This window comes from Camellia sinensis, chromosome 1 (genome assembly GCF_055761805.1).
Source record: "Camellia sinensis isolate YWXY chromosome 1, ASM5576180v1, whole genome shotgun sequence".
NCBI lineage: Eukaryota > Viridiplantae > Streptophyta > Magnoliopsida > Ericales > Theaceae > Camellia > Camellia sinensis.
In genome coordinates this window covers 21,245,297-21,261,648 of record NC_138961.1, presented here as the reverse complement: position 1 = coordinate 21,261,648, position 16,352 = coordinate 21,245,297, and the positions used below count along the sequence as shown (strand labels likewise).

Sequence of the window (16,352 nt, the reverse complement as noted above, 5' to 3'; positions counted from 1 at the left end):
AATATGTTTTCAAAATAGATTTTTTTTTTTAAAGTCAAGATGAAATGAAGAAGTTGCTATTATGGAATCAATTTAATTTTTTTTAATAAATAATATACATAAAAAAAAACTTACAAAATAAACTATTTAAATCATAAAAACAATACCTGTGACTCGTAAGCCCAAACAACACCTCTTGAGCTCATATCAAGATTAAAGAGAAGTCCATCTCAATAGTAAAGAGATGTTTGGTAAAATAAAAATTTTAAAAATAAAAAATGAAAAGTATTAGTGTGTTTGGTTTTAGTTTTTTGAATTCAACTTTTTAAAATTTGAGTTTTTTATTTTTTATATTTTTTATTTTTAGTGAATATTTTTTAAATTTTAAGAAATTTTTACTTTTTTATATGTACCTTACATAAATGTATCTAAATAATAAATTATTTGTGAAAAATATTTTTAAAAATTAATAAATACACAAAAATATAAAAAATATACTGAATTTTTACATTTTTAAAATATATTTTTGGTATTTAGTGAATTTTTTTTTAAAAAAAATTCAATGACAAAAAAAAATTTAACAAATAAATTCTGAAAACTAAATTGTAGACCTATGAATAGGAACTTCTGAGGTTGGATTTAAACCAGAGAAACAACAAACCATTCATCGTAGATAGATATAGATCATCAGCCGGGGGAGGGGAACATTAAGAAGCATAAATAAAAAATTCAACATCTAGTCAACATAACCATTCATCGAGGGAAAAAACATGAAAAGAAAAAGTCTCTTAAACCAAACCAAACCAAACCAAGACTTAAGTCCCATAAAATGGGATTGGCTAGAAAAAGTCTCTTAACTGTTGAAACATTAAACTATAAAAATAAAAAAAATCAGCTCAAATTCTCAATAATTTGAGAGAGAGCTGAATAGGTTCCAACGACTGCCGATACAGCACCAACAACAATAATCAATATACAAAGCAATCCCTGCCAAGATTACATGAAAAAAACACATCATGAGAAAATGTGCAAGAAAAGCAGCAAAGAAAAAATACAAGCAAATTATTTTCTATTAATCATGGTTAAGGTGGCAAACCTATAGGACTTCTAAATGAGTTAATGGTCATAATAAGAACATACAATAGATCCTATGTTTGAATCTTATAGTCTGTCAGATAATTCCAATACTCAATACTTGTTTAGTCTACTTAGCATGGGAGGGGTTCTATTGAGTTTATAAATAATGAAGTTGTCTTTCCCTAATAGCACTGTGCAAAGCTATCACAAGGAGATTGCATGCATATCTGTTATGTTTAACACACCATTGGTTCTAATATCTGATATTGTTAGAACACAATGTTCATTATACATAGATGAAATGAAGGGTATGTCATGGGTGTACCTGAAGCAGAGTTACTTTCCCCCTCAGGATGCGTAGAAAACAGGCACAAGGAAGTATCAAGGTCTGTAATAGAAAACTTAGTCAGTAAAATGCGACTGCACCAACCCAAAAATTTCTGAATTTGATTAGTTGGAAAAAGGTAAAAGCAATAGGAGAAACTAATCAGTAAAGAAAGCGCACAAAAACTTACCACTAGCATTGTAAGTAAAGATCCAATCAATGCCATAACCAGACCTGTCAAACAAGAAAGAGAGATGCTAATGCAATCATTTAAACATACTAAAAGATGAATAAATCGTACGGGACCAGATATATCTGTCTTTTTACCACTCAATACTAGAACTCACCGAAGAATGGGACAGAGAGAGCCACAACCAGGGTAGAAATCACCAGTGCTGTTCTGATGAGGATACAATACATGTAAGATTTGAGATGGCTTGATGGTATCAATTCCTCCAGACACAATGCTACTGGAGTCATGGTTAATGCATACGTGCTTGTAATTAAAGAAAACAAGGGAACATTCGTGAATATTGAAGCATATAGAAGACTATGAAAATTAACTCCATAACTTCGTTCCTGCAGCTTATGAAACCCACAAAAGAAACAAAGAAAAGAAAATATATGGCTTTCCTTGCTAATGAGAGGGCATATGTAGGGCCTTGGCTTCATAATCAGGGGCATAATATTAGGACCAGAAGGAATATAGCTGCTATAATTACATGTCCTTCAAAATTTACCGTCTCTTATTAATATTTTTTTCATAGCAGTTTCCCCCATTAACTTGTTATTCCTTTCTATCCTACATATATCAACCTAAATCATGGAAAATAATTTTAATTTTAAGTTCTGAAGATCACTATACTAAAAGCAAATTAAACTTCCTCCTCAAAAACAATTTGGGATTTTCAATTAGAAAAGGATATTTGGTAAATGGATTAACTACCTGCAAAAGAACAAACAGAAGATAGAAGTTACCATCACAATTTGCATATTAATGTCCAAAAACACTGCATTCATAAACCTGGAGAAAACCTAGCCGAATGATACTTTGAAGTGAACAAGAGAAAAAGATTTAGAGCCCAACTAGGCTGCCTAGATCTACAGGTTAAATGGGACTTTCTTCCCTAGATACTTTCTTGAACTTGAAACAACAAATTTAGCTTAGACCTGGATTGCAAATGGCAATTGAACATGAACGAAATATTATATATAAATTGGTTAATTTATATCTTAATTAAATATGTTTATATATGCAGATATGTTTAATTTGTAGGTAAAGGAATAGTATGAGCTATGAAGCACGGGTGCGGGTACGGATACTGGTACGGGTGCGATATGGGTATGCCGATACGACAAAACCTAAAAAAAATAGGATACGGATACAAATACGGTTGGGATACATTAATAAATTTTTATTTTTTATAATTTATAGTTTGAGATCCAATCTACAAATCAAAGTTCAATACCAAAACTAAAAGGAAAAATTACAAAACTAAAAGAGAAATTATAATTCAATAATACCAATACCAAAGCAAAGTCTGTAAGCTATTTTAATGCCATCAAATACGAGAAATTACAAAATAAAATTTCATTCCAAAAGCAAGCTAAGCAAAATTTAAAAATTTAAAACTTCCATCAATTTCATCATTGAATAATATATCTTTCATCTCTGGCATATCAAGTAAAGGATTTGTAATTTCAAGTAAATAAGAACTCTCTAATAAATTAAATGTATCCCCACTAATGTCTCATAGCTTAGTGTACTCCCGATGTACCCATGGAGTACTAATTGCCAAAGAATATATAAAAAGTATCCGGTATGTATTTCGAGTACCCAGTATGCATGCAGCCCTATCGGTATAAGTACAACAACATTTATCAGTACGACTACAACAACATTTTCGGAGTACCCATACTTCATAGGCTATGAGTATAATAGCGGCATAGTACACATGTCACTGCCCAGATCTTTGAAGATGTTTATGATGTTAAAGAGGGTGCAACGCCCATTTGGCAGGCTTTGCTTGTGGGAATAAAGTAGTAACGGACTGAAGACCATCTATTGGATTAGCACACAACTCACTGAGTTAGAAGTTTTGTCATGCAATTTTGATTTCCAAAACAACCACAGCAATACTAGATTTTCTGTAATACAATATTGCCTACCAGTTACTGTGAGGACTAAAAAGTAAATCAACCAATGAAAAATCAGTTGCTCACTACTCTCTCTACCCACTCTCACCCATGATCTCCAAGAGCAGTTTCAATAGGTCTTCTAGTTGTAAATATACAAACTTGAGAAAACAAAACACCAAAACTTAGACCAGCCTACCGTAGTCCAGACAGCAATTTTGGAGGCAAGCAAATCTTGGGGCATGTTAAGAGTGAATTGAGACTCTGTTAATTCTCCAAACATCATGTATCCCATCACACCAACTCCAGCATACATGAAAGTACAGATAACAAAACTGCATTCAGAAAGATTTCATAAAATCAATTAAAAGAAGAAAGATATAAAGGAATTATAACAACTGAGACACTCTTGTTCGGAATATTGCAGTCTTTGGATACTATATTCAACAGTCATTGTTTCCCCTGTGGTTGGTAGCATTTCAAAGCTACAAATGCTTCTTAATTAACCAGTGGCCTAAGGGCATTGGTTAACAAAAGTCCAAACCATGTGTAATACCAAGGCAAGGCCCACTGACCAATGAAATGCAGTTTTGGGTTATAGTTTTGACTGCGAGTTTAGATGACCTGGCATTATTGGTTTACCTAGTCAAGAGGACCGCAGGATATTGGCTTGGTTTCGCCATTGATGTATAGATATTTGGAAAGACAGCATGTCCTGAGTAGCAGAAACCATAGAGACCAATAGCAACAGGAAGGGTTGTGAGGTTCAGCGTTGTCCCTTTGCTCTGAAAGTCAACTTTATCCACCAAGCCAGCCCAGAACAAGCAAATGACTACCAATATTGAGGCAACAACTCCACCAGCTGGAAACAAACGAGGCACAAACTAAAAATTCCTCATGATGCATAGAGATATGACCCCCAAGATTGAGGGTGCAACTAAAAAACCCCAGAATTTAAAAAGGAGTTACAAAATCTACAAGCTAAATCACTGTAATTACCAGAGATGTAACTAAGGACACTGAGGTCTCGCAGCCAAACCGTAGGAAGAACAGCGAGGGTGGTCAACAATGCGAACAAATGGTGAGAATTCAATTCATATGCTCCCAAATTTAAATGTGCATTTGGAAATAGTGCTGATAAGTTATCACTTTCCAAAATAATATGTTCAACGGTACAAGCCTGCAGAGGAGACCTTCGATGTCAAATCAGTACACTACAGAAACATATATGATACCTCAACAAGTAGGAACTGTCAGCATTTGGCAAGGTGTATACTTATATAGGACCTTGTATATCCCTGTATGGAAATTTTTATCCTAAAACCTGGTGGTCCTGTTATATAGAAGCATACAGATTGTCTCCAGTCCACAGTATTCCCCACCATAGGTCCAATTTTGATGAACCGAACCATTCAATGTGTAGTTTCATCCCTATAATGATCACGTTAATCGGATATCGATAGCGCCTTGATCAGAATATATTTTTGTCAACAATTTATTTTTAAAATCATATTTACCATTGATAAAAATATGATCTGATCAAGTGGCTATCGATAGCTGATCAATGTGATTTTTTTTACTAATTATTGGCGGTTGGATCCAACAGATACTGATTTTGTAATATGTTAGTAGCAATTGATTGATCAAGTGGATTCTGTAATTGGCGGGTCCAACAGATTCTTGCCACATTGACAAGAGTAGGGATTTTACCTCAACGGTGCCCCGCCCCACTATTATAAGGCCAGTTTTCTGCCAATTTTTTGCCCCTATGGGGCCAATGGATGGCTGATATGGTGGAATTCTTGTTTCATGAGGCATTTCTCATTACATAGATATCTCAAACAAATGAGAACTATAGTGAAAAATATAGGCCCCGAAACAGCAAACCACCGAAACTTGGACCTTTAATCACTTTACTATTAGACAGATGAGTCACTGGTCACAGACACAATTACCAATAGGCATTACCTTCCAAATTGTAAGACCTATCAAGGCATGGATGGTCCCCCTATCAACCCACATTCAGAATTTTTTTCCTTTATGTCATACAACTTTAGCTGATCAATGTCAAATTGCTCTAGTAGTAGTATAGGTCCAATGATATGAATAAAAGAAACTACAAAAACACAGAAGAACCAGCTGTACTTACATATAATTCTGCATATAAAATTATCTGCATCCACAAAAAAACAAAAGAAATTACAAGGTCAACAACCAAACATGCATATTATAAACTTGTGCTTTATTTAATTCAATATTTTTTAAAAAAATTCACAAGGTGGTTTTAAATATCAGTTTTGTGTGTGTATGTGTTAATTATAGAGACCTAACTAATGAAACTGATATTTTGGTCTAAAAGGCATTTTCCTTAGCAATTTTATTAATATCTATAGGAAAAAGCAAAAAAGTTAGGAGAAGTAAAACATTTTTAGAAACCAACAAGACTTACTGATATTGCAAAACGTCCCATGTTACCAAACGCAGCCTGGCCAATGTCTGGGTAAGTCTCAAGACCAGGTTGGCTGTCCAAGCACTCTCGCAAGAGAATCCCAGTGTAGAAAGAAAGGACTGCAAAAATAAACAATATCGAGAGGCCAACCCATCCACCTTCTTTGACAGCATAAGGAGTAGAAAGGATTCCCACCCCACATAGAACATTCATGCCTGCAAGAAACCAAAATAGGATAACAATTTATCTTACTGGAACCTGGATATGTTTTTAACTTATGAATCAAAGTCTAAGGGTTGATGTATTGAAATTACCAAAATTTTGTAATTGTGACAACTCAAATGAAAATTGACATATAATAAACCACCTAATGCCGCTTAAAGTAACTTCCAGGACAAAATGCTACCCATTAAATCACAAGCATTGGTTCAATTTGATCAAAGAGCTTGCAATAGCTTTGGTAGCTTGCTATCATCCGTTAAGGAATGGCAACAGGACTCCACACTGGGAAGACAAATAATCTAATAATCTAAAAATGTTGACACAATGCACTTAGCTATTTTCTATATTATGATAGTATTGCTCTCTAATCTTTGGAAGATACAATTAAGGAGCAAACTTGGGTGCTGTAAATTAAATTCCTCCATTATGTTGACGAGACTTTTGAAGCCAGAAACCAATCTTTCATTAAAAAAAAAGTCATAATTTTTTTTTTTTTTTACAAGAATGCTCATCTGATAAGCAAGTGGCTAACAGATCTATAGACACCCTAGCTAAGATAGGAGTGGAGCAGGATGATGACTTGTTTGTGATGGAAGACCCACCCGATGCAATCAGGCCACTACTTGTAGCGGACATGGTGGGCACAGTGTATGAGATTATATAGTCTCTCCATTTGTTGTTTTTCTTTTCTTTGTTAAAAATCTGTTACTTTTCATTACCAAAAAAAAAAAAGCTAACAGATATGCAAACCTCATACTTTAATAATTACGAGAATGCTCAAATCTAACTAGCTACAACTATTTGCAGTCAAATGATTAATATCCATGCACAGTATCTAGACATTAATATTGCAGGACTGTCTATCAGATGACTTATGTAGAACCTTTCTTATATGATCCTAACGACATATAATCCAGTAGATATAGGTAATGAAAGTGAGCTCATGTAACATACCGTTTAACACAGCTTGGCCAAATGAACTCTGGCGAGGAACTGGAACTTCATGTGATACCTTGGCGAATTTCTTTGTGGAAGCCTTCCTCGACGGAATAGGAGGAAGCAGAGAATGGGAACTACGTCTTTGTTGCGGTTGTTGCTCATTATCTACTGTTGGCAAAAGAGGTTTAGCCACAGAAGGTAATATCTCAGGAGTGTGTCTCCTCGTCAATGACGAGGAAAGAAGTGAACTGCTTAATCTTGATAACGTGGGAGTGCCAAGAAATGTAAGACTCGGGGATGATACACTACTATACAGATCAATTGATTGCCTGAAATTTTAGTTTTGAGAAAAATATAAGTGTTTGGAACTAGATATAGAAGCAATGCATCATATGGAGAAAAAAAACAACTAATATTTGATGATTTCATCAAGTGGAACACATAATGCACATGTGGAAGAATTAAAACATTTTGGAACTATATTCAACTACTATAATTTTTGTTTGTGGGCACATAATTTGCAAATTAAGAAATATCCCGTGAAAATGATTGATCTACAATTATTAGAATGAGAACAATTAGAATTTAGCACTAATGTTGTAGAACTTTCCTGAGCTGATGGCCATCCGGAGAGTATTTGCTGAATTGGTGTTTTCACTCCTTAAACTCTACCACAGATGCAATATATCCCATTTGAATATTTTTAGATGCAACCATGTTAGTGATACTACAAGCATGGGATGAAGGTATTTTGGTGGTTGAAGAAAATATGAATATTATGGAATGAAAGTATTTTGGTGAATGAAGAAAATATGAATATGAAGGCTTAGCAGACAAAATGAAGAGAAAAAACATCAAGAGGAAGAATGTGCTGTTGAAGACAATTTATTTTCTGGTATTCACAATGAATTAATTTATAATTTAGCTCTCAATGGTTACGAATCAGCTCTTATCTACCACGAAGAAGAAAGAATCTAGCCTCTTCTTGCTTTACTACTACTACTACTACAACAACTACAACTGATGAGTCTGGGACAAATTATAAATTAAAACATTTCACCATTCATGTTTTTCAGAAGAAACAAAGCTTTCAGATCACATTTTAATTTTTTTTTTTTAAATACACAGAATAGACAACAAAGATCTTCATCACCAAGTAAGTTATACATAAACAGAGCAGAGCAAAACAGAGGAAAACAGAACATAGAGGGGGAGAGAGAGACCTGTAACTTTGAGGCCATGTTGTATTGAGAGAATTGGGTTTGCTCTGCTGCCGATTTTCATTCGAATGATTCGAAGATTCCGAATTGTTTCCATCATCTTCCGCCTTGTTAAATTCCTTCTCCTCATCTTCCTCTTCGCTCTCAATGTAAAAACTCTGTTCTGAAGCCGAACTCATTTTCCCAAAATCTCTCTCCTCAAAACCCTTCTCTCCTTCTGGGTATCCCAAGCCTTAAATCAAAAAAAAATAAATAGTACTACTAAAAACATATTAAATCAAAAAATTCTTTCTACATAGCAGATCAAAGATTTAAATCTTTCTCAGTCAACAATTAAGGACAAAATTAAGGGAAGCATATATATATATATATATATATATCCTTTTTATAGTTGATTAAGTCTGTTTGCTACTGCCTTACTTTTAGAAGCATTTTTTTGAAAGGAATAACCTTTCATAATCATGTAAGTAAACCATCAAAGAAACAAACAGAGAGAGAAAGCAAATTTACATACATTAATAACCACATGAAAACACAAATTTGTATCACATGCATGGAATTAGGTAGATGATTGAATCAAATTATCAACTAAGTAATGAAATGCACTGTTATCAACTAAGCAATGAATTAGTAGTGGAATTCACCAAATTATAGAAAGGAAATACGAATCGTAATCAGAAAATTTTAACTAATTCAGAAAAGACAAAAATCGAGAAAATCTTGACATCATAACAATAGAGAGTTGAGCGAGTATACACATATTGACATGAATATTATTTCAAATAAAAGCTTCAATTTAAACCATGAACAGTGACCAACCTCAAAAGAAAAATTAGCGCAAAAGGTCCCAAAAGGTCTAGACCTTTCACTCACTCACACACACACACACACACACACACACAGAGTATTGATGGTTTTCTCTCTCTAGAAGTTGAACCAACCAACCAACTCTTGGCAGAGAGAGAGAGAGAGGTTTTTTTTTTGTCTAGCTTGGTTCACAGCTTTTGCTGCTTTATATATACAGAGACTCTGTCAAGAAATGTGAAGCTCTTCTCACTTGAAATTTCTTTCTCTAATTTTTACCAGAAGGTTCAGTTGACGATTACGGAAGAACATACCGAACCGGGAAGTGTTTGGGTGTGTACATATCATATATATTCGTATGAGTTATTATAAATATACATAATTTACTATAAATTTTTACAAATATACATAAATTATAAATTTATAAATTTTTACACACATTTAAGAATTACTTATATAACTAATAAAATTATAAAAATATATCACGTCTAATATACAACGAATCTATGTAATAATTTTTTTCTTCTATTTCGCAGCCGTTGAAGTGCTAATGCCAAAAATTAATTTTAATATTTTGTTTTTCAGATCAGTGGTCAAATTTATGAATTGTAATAATTAAAATATAAAAAAATTTCATCAATCAGTAATTATTTTTAAGAAGAATAATGCTTGGGACCCCCTTTTGGGGGTCACCCCCTCACCCCCCCTTTGCCACGTGGCAGGGGGTGATTGGAGGAGTAAGGAAAAAAAGAAAAAGAAAAAGAAAAGGTAACCAATGAGAGAGAGAGGGGGTCAAAGGGGGTGGGAAAAAAAGGGGGATGAATCATTACTCCATAAATTATCAGATGTGTTCCTCTTTCTATTTTCATCTATCTATATCTATTCTTATTTCTTTTGTGAATTCCAATTTAAACCTATCTTATAGGTCCTGTAATAAATGTTATCTATATAAAAATTATGAAGACACATTGACGCTAGGGTGTTTGCTGTTCGGCTGTAGTTGAAAAGCCTTCAATCTGTCATTCGTCCGCCGATTTGACGGATTGAAAAAAATCAATCCGCATCAATCCGACGAATTGACGAATGTAGATTGGCAAATTGGAGCATGGTTGCGAATTAGTTTGGCAGTTTAAATTTTTACAAATTTTGAACATAATGCAACAACTTGTCAACATTTTTTATTTATTTATAACAATCCAACTTGACATAATCAAAATATTATTAAGTAAATTGTCAAATATCAATAATAAATATGTATATAAAAAATATATTATCAAAACTATTTCATTACTTTTTTTTATTTAAAAACTATTTAATTTGATTTTTTTTTTAAATGACAAAATTAAGCTTTATATTTTCTATACAAAAATATAGAAAAAATCAAAGAAATCTCAAATCCGACATCCATCCAAAACTAGGCGGATTAGAAAAAATCAATCTACAACCGTCCGTTCATCATCACACATCCGTCCAAAATGTGGCGGAGCAATTCAGTTCGGTCGATGTGGCCGGATCAGAATATCCGTTGTTCACTCCTAATTGACGCACCCCAAACATGCTGGAATTGTTTAATAAAATAAATGACAAATATGATTATAAACTCAAAGCATCTATTTATAAAATAAAATATAATTTATTTTTATATTTATAGTTATCTGATAAAATTATTTTCTTGTATGAATAATATTTATTGCAAGGCCAATTTAGGAGGAGAGCGTAAACAAATATGACAGGATGAAATATGGACGAAAGTTTATCCCTCAATCACACATACTGGCATAACAGTTGCCCTATACAGTGTGCAGCCCCGATAATAATGTAGGTGTTGTCATTTATTTATTTATTTTAAAATAATTTTGAATAAAATAAATTTTTGAGTAAATTATACTAATCGTCCTTTTAATTTGAAATTTGTATCACTTTAGTTTATGATCTTTCAATTGTGATATATTTAATTCTAAATTTTGAATCTCATTTTAAATAAGGACAATTAAAAACATTGTTGCTCTATTTCAAGAATAAAGTCGTCAATTTGATAAATTAGTTTGATAAAAATAATAATTAAATTTTTTTAAAAAATTTTTAAAAATTATTTTTACCCTACAAAGATAAAATTATATAAAAATAATAAATCTTTAACATTTTTATGTTTTTATTTTTCTACTAAATTAATTTTTAGTATGTGTTTAGATGATAATCATGTAATGGATGGTTGTTTTTATTGATGTTTTTGGATGATTATTCTATAATAAATAGTTGTATTTGTTATTAACAGATATTTTTGGATGGTTATCATGCAATAGAGGGTTATTAGTCTTTTAATGTGTAACCGATATGTTTATTATATGAAATATTTTTAGTTTTAGATTTTTTGATCTAATTAATTAATTTAATAATGATATCAAAATTATTGTCATGTTTGATTTTTTTTTTAAAATAGAAACTAATTTAACGAAAATAAATATAAAAAAATATTTTTAAAAAAATTATTTATACCCTCTCAAAAAATGAAATTATATAAAAATAATGTATTTTAAATTTTTTCAGTAATTTAATTTTCAATTTCTTAGAGAAAATTTCTAAAAACCAAAGCAAGCAAAACTTTATAATTAAAAAGTTCTAATCAGTTTGTTTGGTTTGAGTTTTTTGGATTAAGTTTTTTGAAAATTGACTTTTTTGGTTTTCGTATTTTTTTGTTTTTAGTGAATATTTTTTAAATTTTAAACATTTTTTTTTACTTTTTTAAATGCATCTTACTTAGATGTATCTAAAAAGTAAAAAATTTGTGAAAAAATATTTTAAAAAATTAATAAATACATAAAAATACAAAAAATGTACTGAATATTTTTTTTTTGTATTTTTGATATTTAGTGAATTTTAAAAAGTTTTTTTTTTTTACTTTTTAGGTGTATTTATGTTAGGTCTGTCTAAAAAGTAAAAAAAATTGCTTAAAATATTAAAAAAAATCAATAAAAACAAAAAAAATGGAAAATAAGAAAGTAAAATTTTTTGAAAAGTGTTTTTTGAAAAGTGGAAACAAGCAAGGTGAATATTATTCATTAAAAAAAATAACATTACATTTCAAACAACATACAAGTTAAACCAACACAAAATAAATTGTATGACAATTTTACCTTTGAAATGGACCATCTGCAAAGTAAATATTTGATTGTGCTTATTTTGAACACGATTCAAAATTTATAACCAAATATATTACAATTAAAAAAATCATGGATCAAAATAACATAAGTACCAAATTACAAAAACTATTAATGTAATTGGTTCTAAAATTTTTTATTGTATTAATTGACTTATAACCAAGCCAAATGATTAGGGTATTGTGTTAAACTATTAGAATTTTATAATTTTTTAGAGTAAATTATATGGATAGTCCCTGCATTTGTCTCTTATATTAATTTGGTCTCTATAATTTCAATTAGTTTGATTTCGTCTCTTAATTTAGATTTTGTATCAATTTGGTCCAATTGATAATGCCGATTAAGATTTTTTAAAGAAAAACAGTTATTGAGTTGATTGGGATTAACTTACTGAGTTAAACAAGTTTATAATCTTGTCTACAAAAATATAATAGATGCTACTCATGTGCGTATTTTCAATAAATAAAAAAGCGCTAGCAATTATAATAATTGGACCAAATTGCGACAAAATTATAAATTCATGGTCAAAATTGAGCAAATTAAAATTATAAGGACTACAATGACACAATAGTTAAAATATGGGGACTACCAATATAATTTATCATTTTATCTAGTATATAAGTATTTATTTTTATGTTTCATGCAAAATATTAAATAAAAATATTATTTATGTATTCCATCATGAGAAATAGAGAGTGTTTTTTGACCATGGCCAAATGTTATTTTACTAAATTGTCAAATTTCATATTAAATTTGATATATTATTTTGACAATGTTATAATTTAATTACAATTTTTATAATGTCATGACTCAATTTTTTTTTTCTTTTTAAATACTATCATGACCTTGCTGGTTGCACACTAAAACAAGGTATAATAATTTTGTATTTTAAAAAGTAAAAAAAAAATTATATAAAAATACATTGTAAAAAAATAGATTTTAAAGCTTCGTTTGGGAAAAGTGGGTTGGGTGGGCTTAGGGTTATTTTAGTTACAAAAAGACAAAATAAATTTTTTAACTCAATAAAACAAAACATTACTTCAAATCCATAATTATTACATTATTTCTTTTACAAAAAATTAAAAAAATTAAAAAAAAATTTCAAATGAAACTTTTTAACCTTAAGTTTAAATAATTAAAAAATCAAAAAAAAATTAAAAAGTGAACTTACTTTTCAAACGAATCTTAAATAAGCCGCTGCTTTTTAAGCCGCTGCTCCTTTGAAAAGGTGCAATCAATAAGTTATTTAAGTTGAGAATATCAAATTGGTCTAAATAAATTAAATAATGGTGGGTATTGCATGGAGTGAAAGTGTGATTGGATGGGTCGTGTAGTAATAGCCCAAGTTTGAGATTATACTATTGCAACTTGCAAACTATAAACAATTTGGTCTTTTTCAGTCCTACATGGCCATGGCCTACCACTCATTCACAAACTTATACTGTAGCTATTTTTGATTGAGACAGACGTATAGCTATTGGGGTTCTCATTAGATCTCAACTTTTTACCCGCGAGGGATGTTACAGCAGCCTGCTGTGAGGGTTTTGAGACTTTATTTCGGTTTTATTTTGGTGATTTAAATTATTTATATTATAATATTTGTTGAATTGATTATTTATAAAAAAAAATTAAGATTAATTAGATATATGTAGTCGTACAACAAAAACAAATTTGGTTTTTAAAAAATAAATGGTTAATCTGGTTTTAATAATTTTTTTTTTAAAAAAATTAAGACTTAATCATGGGGTTACGAATGTCTGATTAACTTAATTTTTTATAAAGATAATATACTTGACAAACCTTACAATATGAACCGTTCGGATTATCAAAATAGACTTGAGATAAACTCCACAAGCCCTCACAGTAGGGCTATTGTGCCTTTGGGCACAACAACAATCCCGTTCCCCTTCGACTGTGGGTGTCACGACCCAAACTCACCCCTATGGGTTTAGCACCGTAATCGGCCAGTAATTCGAGATTATCGAAGGCCTGCTTAACAGTAAGACAGTAATACAGAGTACATGGGTATGGCAGAAGCCAAAACAGTAAGGCCAAGTTTGGCATCTTCCAAAAAATTCAAAAAGTCAAAAAGTCACTATCCTATTTAAGTCACATCATCTCTCTAATACATCACTTCAAACCCAACCCAAATCCAACGCATATTTCATAAAAAGTCAAAAAGTGCACTTATTTAGTCTTCCCAAACTTGGCTTAAATAAACAATGTCTAATGAGTTGTGAGTCTGTATGCAAAAAGATTTTTCATACATATATACATGAACAGTACCAAACAGTATGTACAACATTTACAGTCGATCAAAACATGGACCTAATCCCTGTTAAACAGTACAGTACAGTGCTATCAGTCTATACAGTTATTACAAAACAAATAAAGAGACAGACGGGGGAAATTAAAACACCCCCTAAGCCATAGCTTGACAGGCTCAGAATCTCGCAGTGAGGCACAGTGGTTGGCTTGGCAAAAAAGGAGTCTAACCCACGCTTCTAGCTCCGGTCTGGTGCCTGTACGCCTACATATATATATAAACAGTGAGATAAAACCTAGTGAATAACACAATGCGTAAAGAGGTTAAGAATAAGTGTCCTTACAATAATGAAAACAGTTCATTGATTCAGTATATCAGTCATTCAGTCATAACAGTCATATGTGGTACATCCATCAGCATAACAGTACAGTAAACAGTAGGTCTTAAAAGACCGAACAATCAATGATGGCCATCATATTAGTAAACAGTGATGGTTCCAACATGGGAACCGACAGAGATCTCTGTAACAGTAGAAGTAACAGTAACAGTAACAGTAGTTGCTATGGATGCCACAATACAATACAGGATAAAGGACATACATTCATTCAGTTAACAGTATCAATTCAGAAACATTACAGTTTAACCATTCAGAAGGTATTCATATTTGAACATATCTTTACACAGTTGTTACTCGCAGAGTTCTGGGCTATAAGCAGCTAGAGCGCGTCTCCGGAAGCCAACCCTATATAGTGACAGGACGAACACACACTAAGTTTCACATTCGGGAATCAAAGACTTAGTCCTTACTTATACTCGGTGTGGTTCTACATCTATATCCTCATTAAGATGCCTTAAACTAGGCCTAAGAATGCCTAGGATGGAATGAGGATGCAAAGATGCACTTCAAAAGAATTTTCAGAAAACATGGGTCACGCTCGAGCATCGATTACTCCGCTCAAGCAGACATGCAGACAAAGGTTTCCACTCGAGCATATACTTACCCGCTCGAGCGTACTGCAAAACAATCAAAAGTGCTGGATAGGTGAAATTCACGCTCGATTGGGCGCTCGACACCCGCTCGAGCGTAAGACACAATTTTCCACTCGAGCGTCAATTCTTTCGCTCGAGCAGACATCAAAACAGTGTAAAGTGCTGGGAGCACGAATTTCATGCTCGAGCGCTAGTCGCCTCGCTCGAGCGTGAGTTCAAAATCTAGAATTTCCAGATTTGAACCTCAAACTCAAATTCAACTTCAAATGTATCAAATTCGATTCCTTTGGGCCCATTTCCTGGAAAACACTTCAAAACTCATAGTTTAACATGATTTAAAGCTCAATTGTAAAAATCAAAGTCCAAAGGTAGTTCAAATAAATCCAATTTCAAACCAAAACTCAAGAACATAACTCAAACATGATATGCATGAGTATAAACCAATTCAAAGCTTCAATTACTTGCTCAAATGAGCCAATTTCTTCAAAACCAAGATGAGTTCATGGTCCAATGCAAAAATATGAACATGTATGTGGCAAATTTATGAAGAACAACCTCAAAAATGCAAGAGTATGCCATGCATGCAAAGATTAAGCTTCAATTCAACAACTTAAACTAGTTCTAGACTCAATCCCCTAATTTAGACATGAATCATGCAAGAACAAGCTCAAATCATAAACAAGAGGGTAATTATACTACCTTAGGTCTTGAATTAGAGGTAAGGAGGCTCAATTATGAAATCTCTCTTCCAAATCTTTAAGTCACCAAACTAAAACTCATGAACTCA

General features: G+C 31.9%; 1 protein-coding gene across 2 annotated transcripts; it reads right to left on the bottom strand.

The window, feature by feature from the left end:
• Positions 1-675: 675 nt before the first annotated feature.
• On the bottom strand, positions 676-9,494 carry LOC114287017 (amino acid transporter AVT1C). 2 transcript variants are annotated; one of them, XM_028230270.2, is made up of 13 exons: positions 9,167-9,494; positions 8,351-8,579; positions 7,143-7,456; positions 5,967-6,181; positions 5,667-5,690; positions 4,517-4,697; positions 4,160-4,379; positions 3,717-3,852; positions 2,308-2,327; positions 1,729-1,874; positions 1,572-1,615; positions 1,382-1,444; positions 676-966 (listed from the first exon to the last, which is right to left on the bottom strand). In XM_028230270.2, the coding sequence occupies exons 2-13, from the start codon at positions 8,524-8,526 to the stop codon at positions 871-873; spliced, it is 1,635 nt and encodes a 544-aa protein (XP_028086071.1). In that variant the 5' UTR covers positions 8,527-8,579; positions 9,167-9,494; the 3' UTR covers positions 676-870. The 2 variants fall into 2 exon arrangements, with proteins under 2 accessions (XP_028086071.1, XP_028086072.1); XM_028230271.2 differs by having other exon boundaries at positions 8,351-8,564.
• Between the last annotated feature and the right edge of the window lie 6,858 nt (positions 9,495-16,352).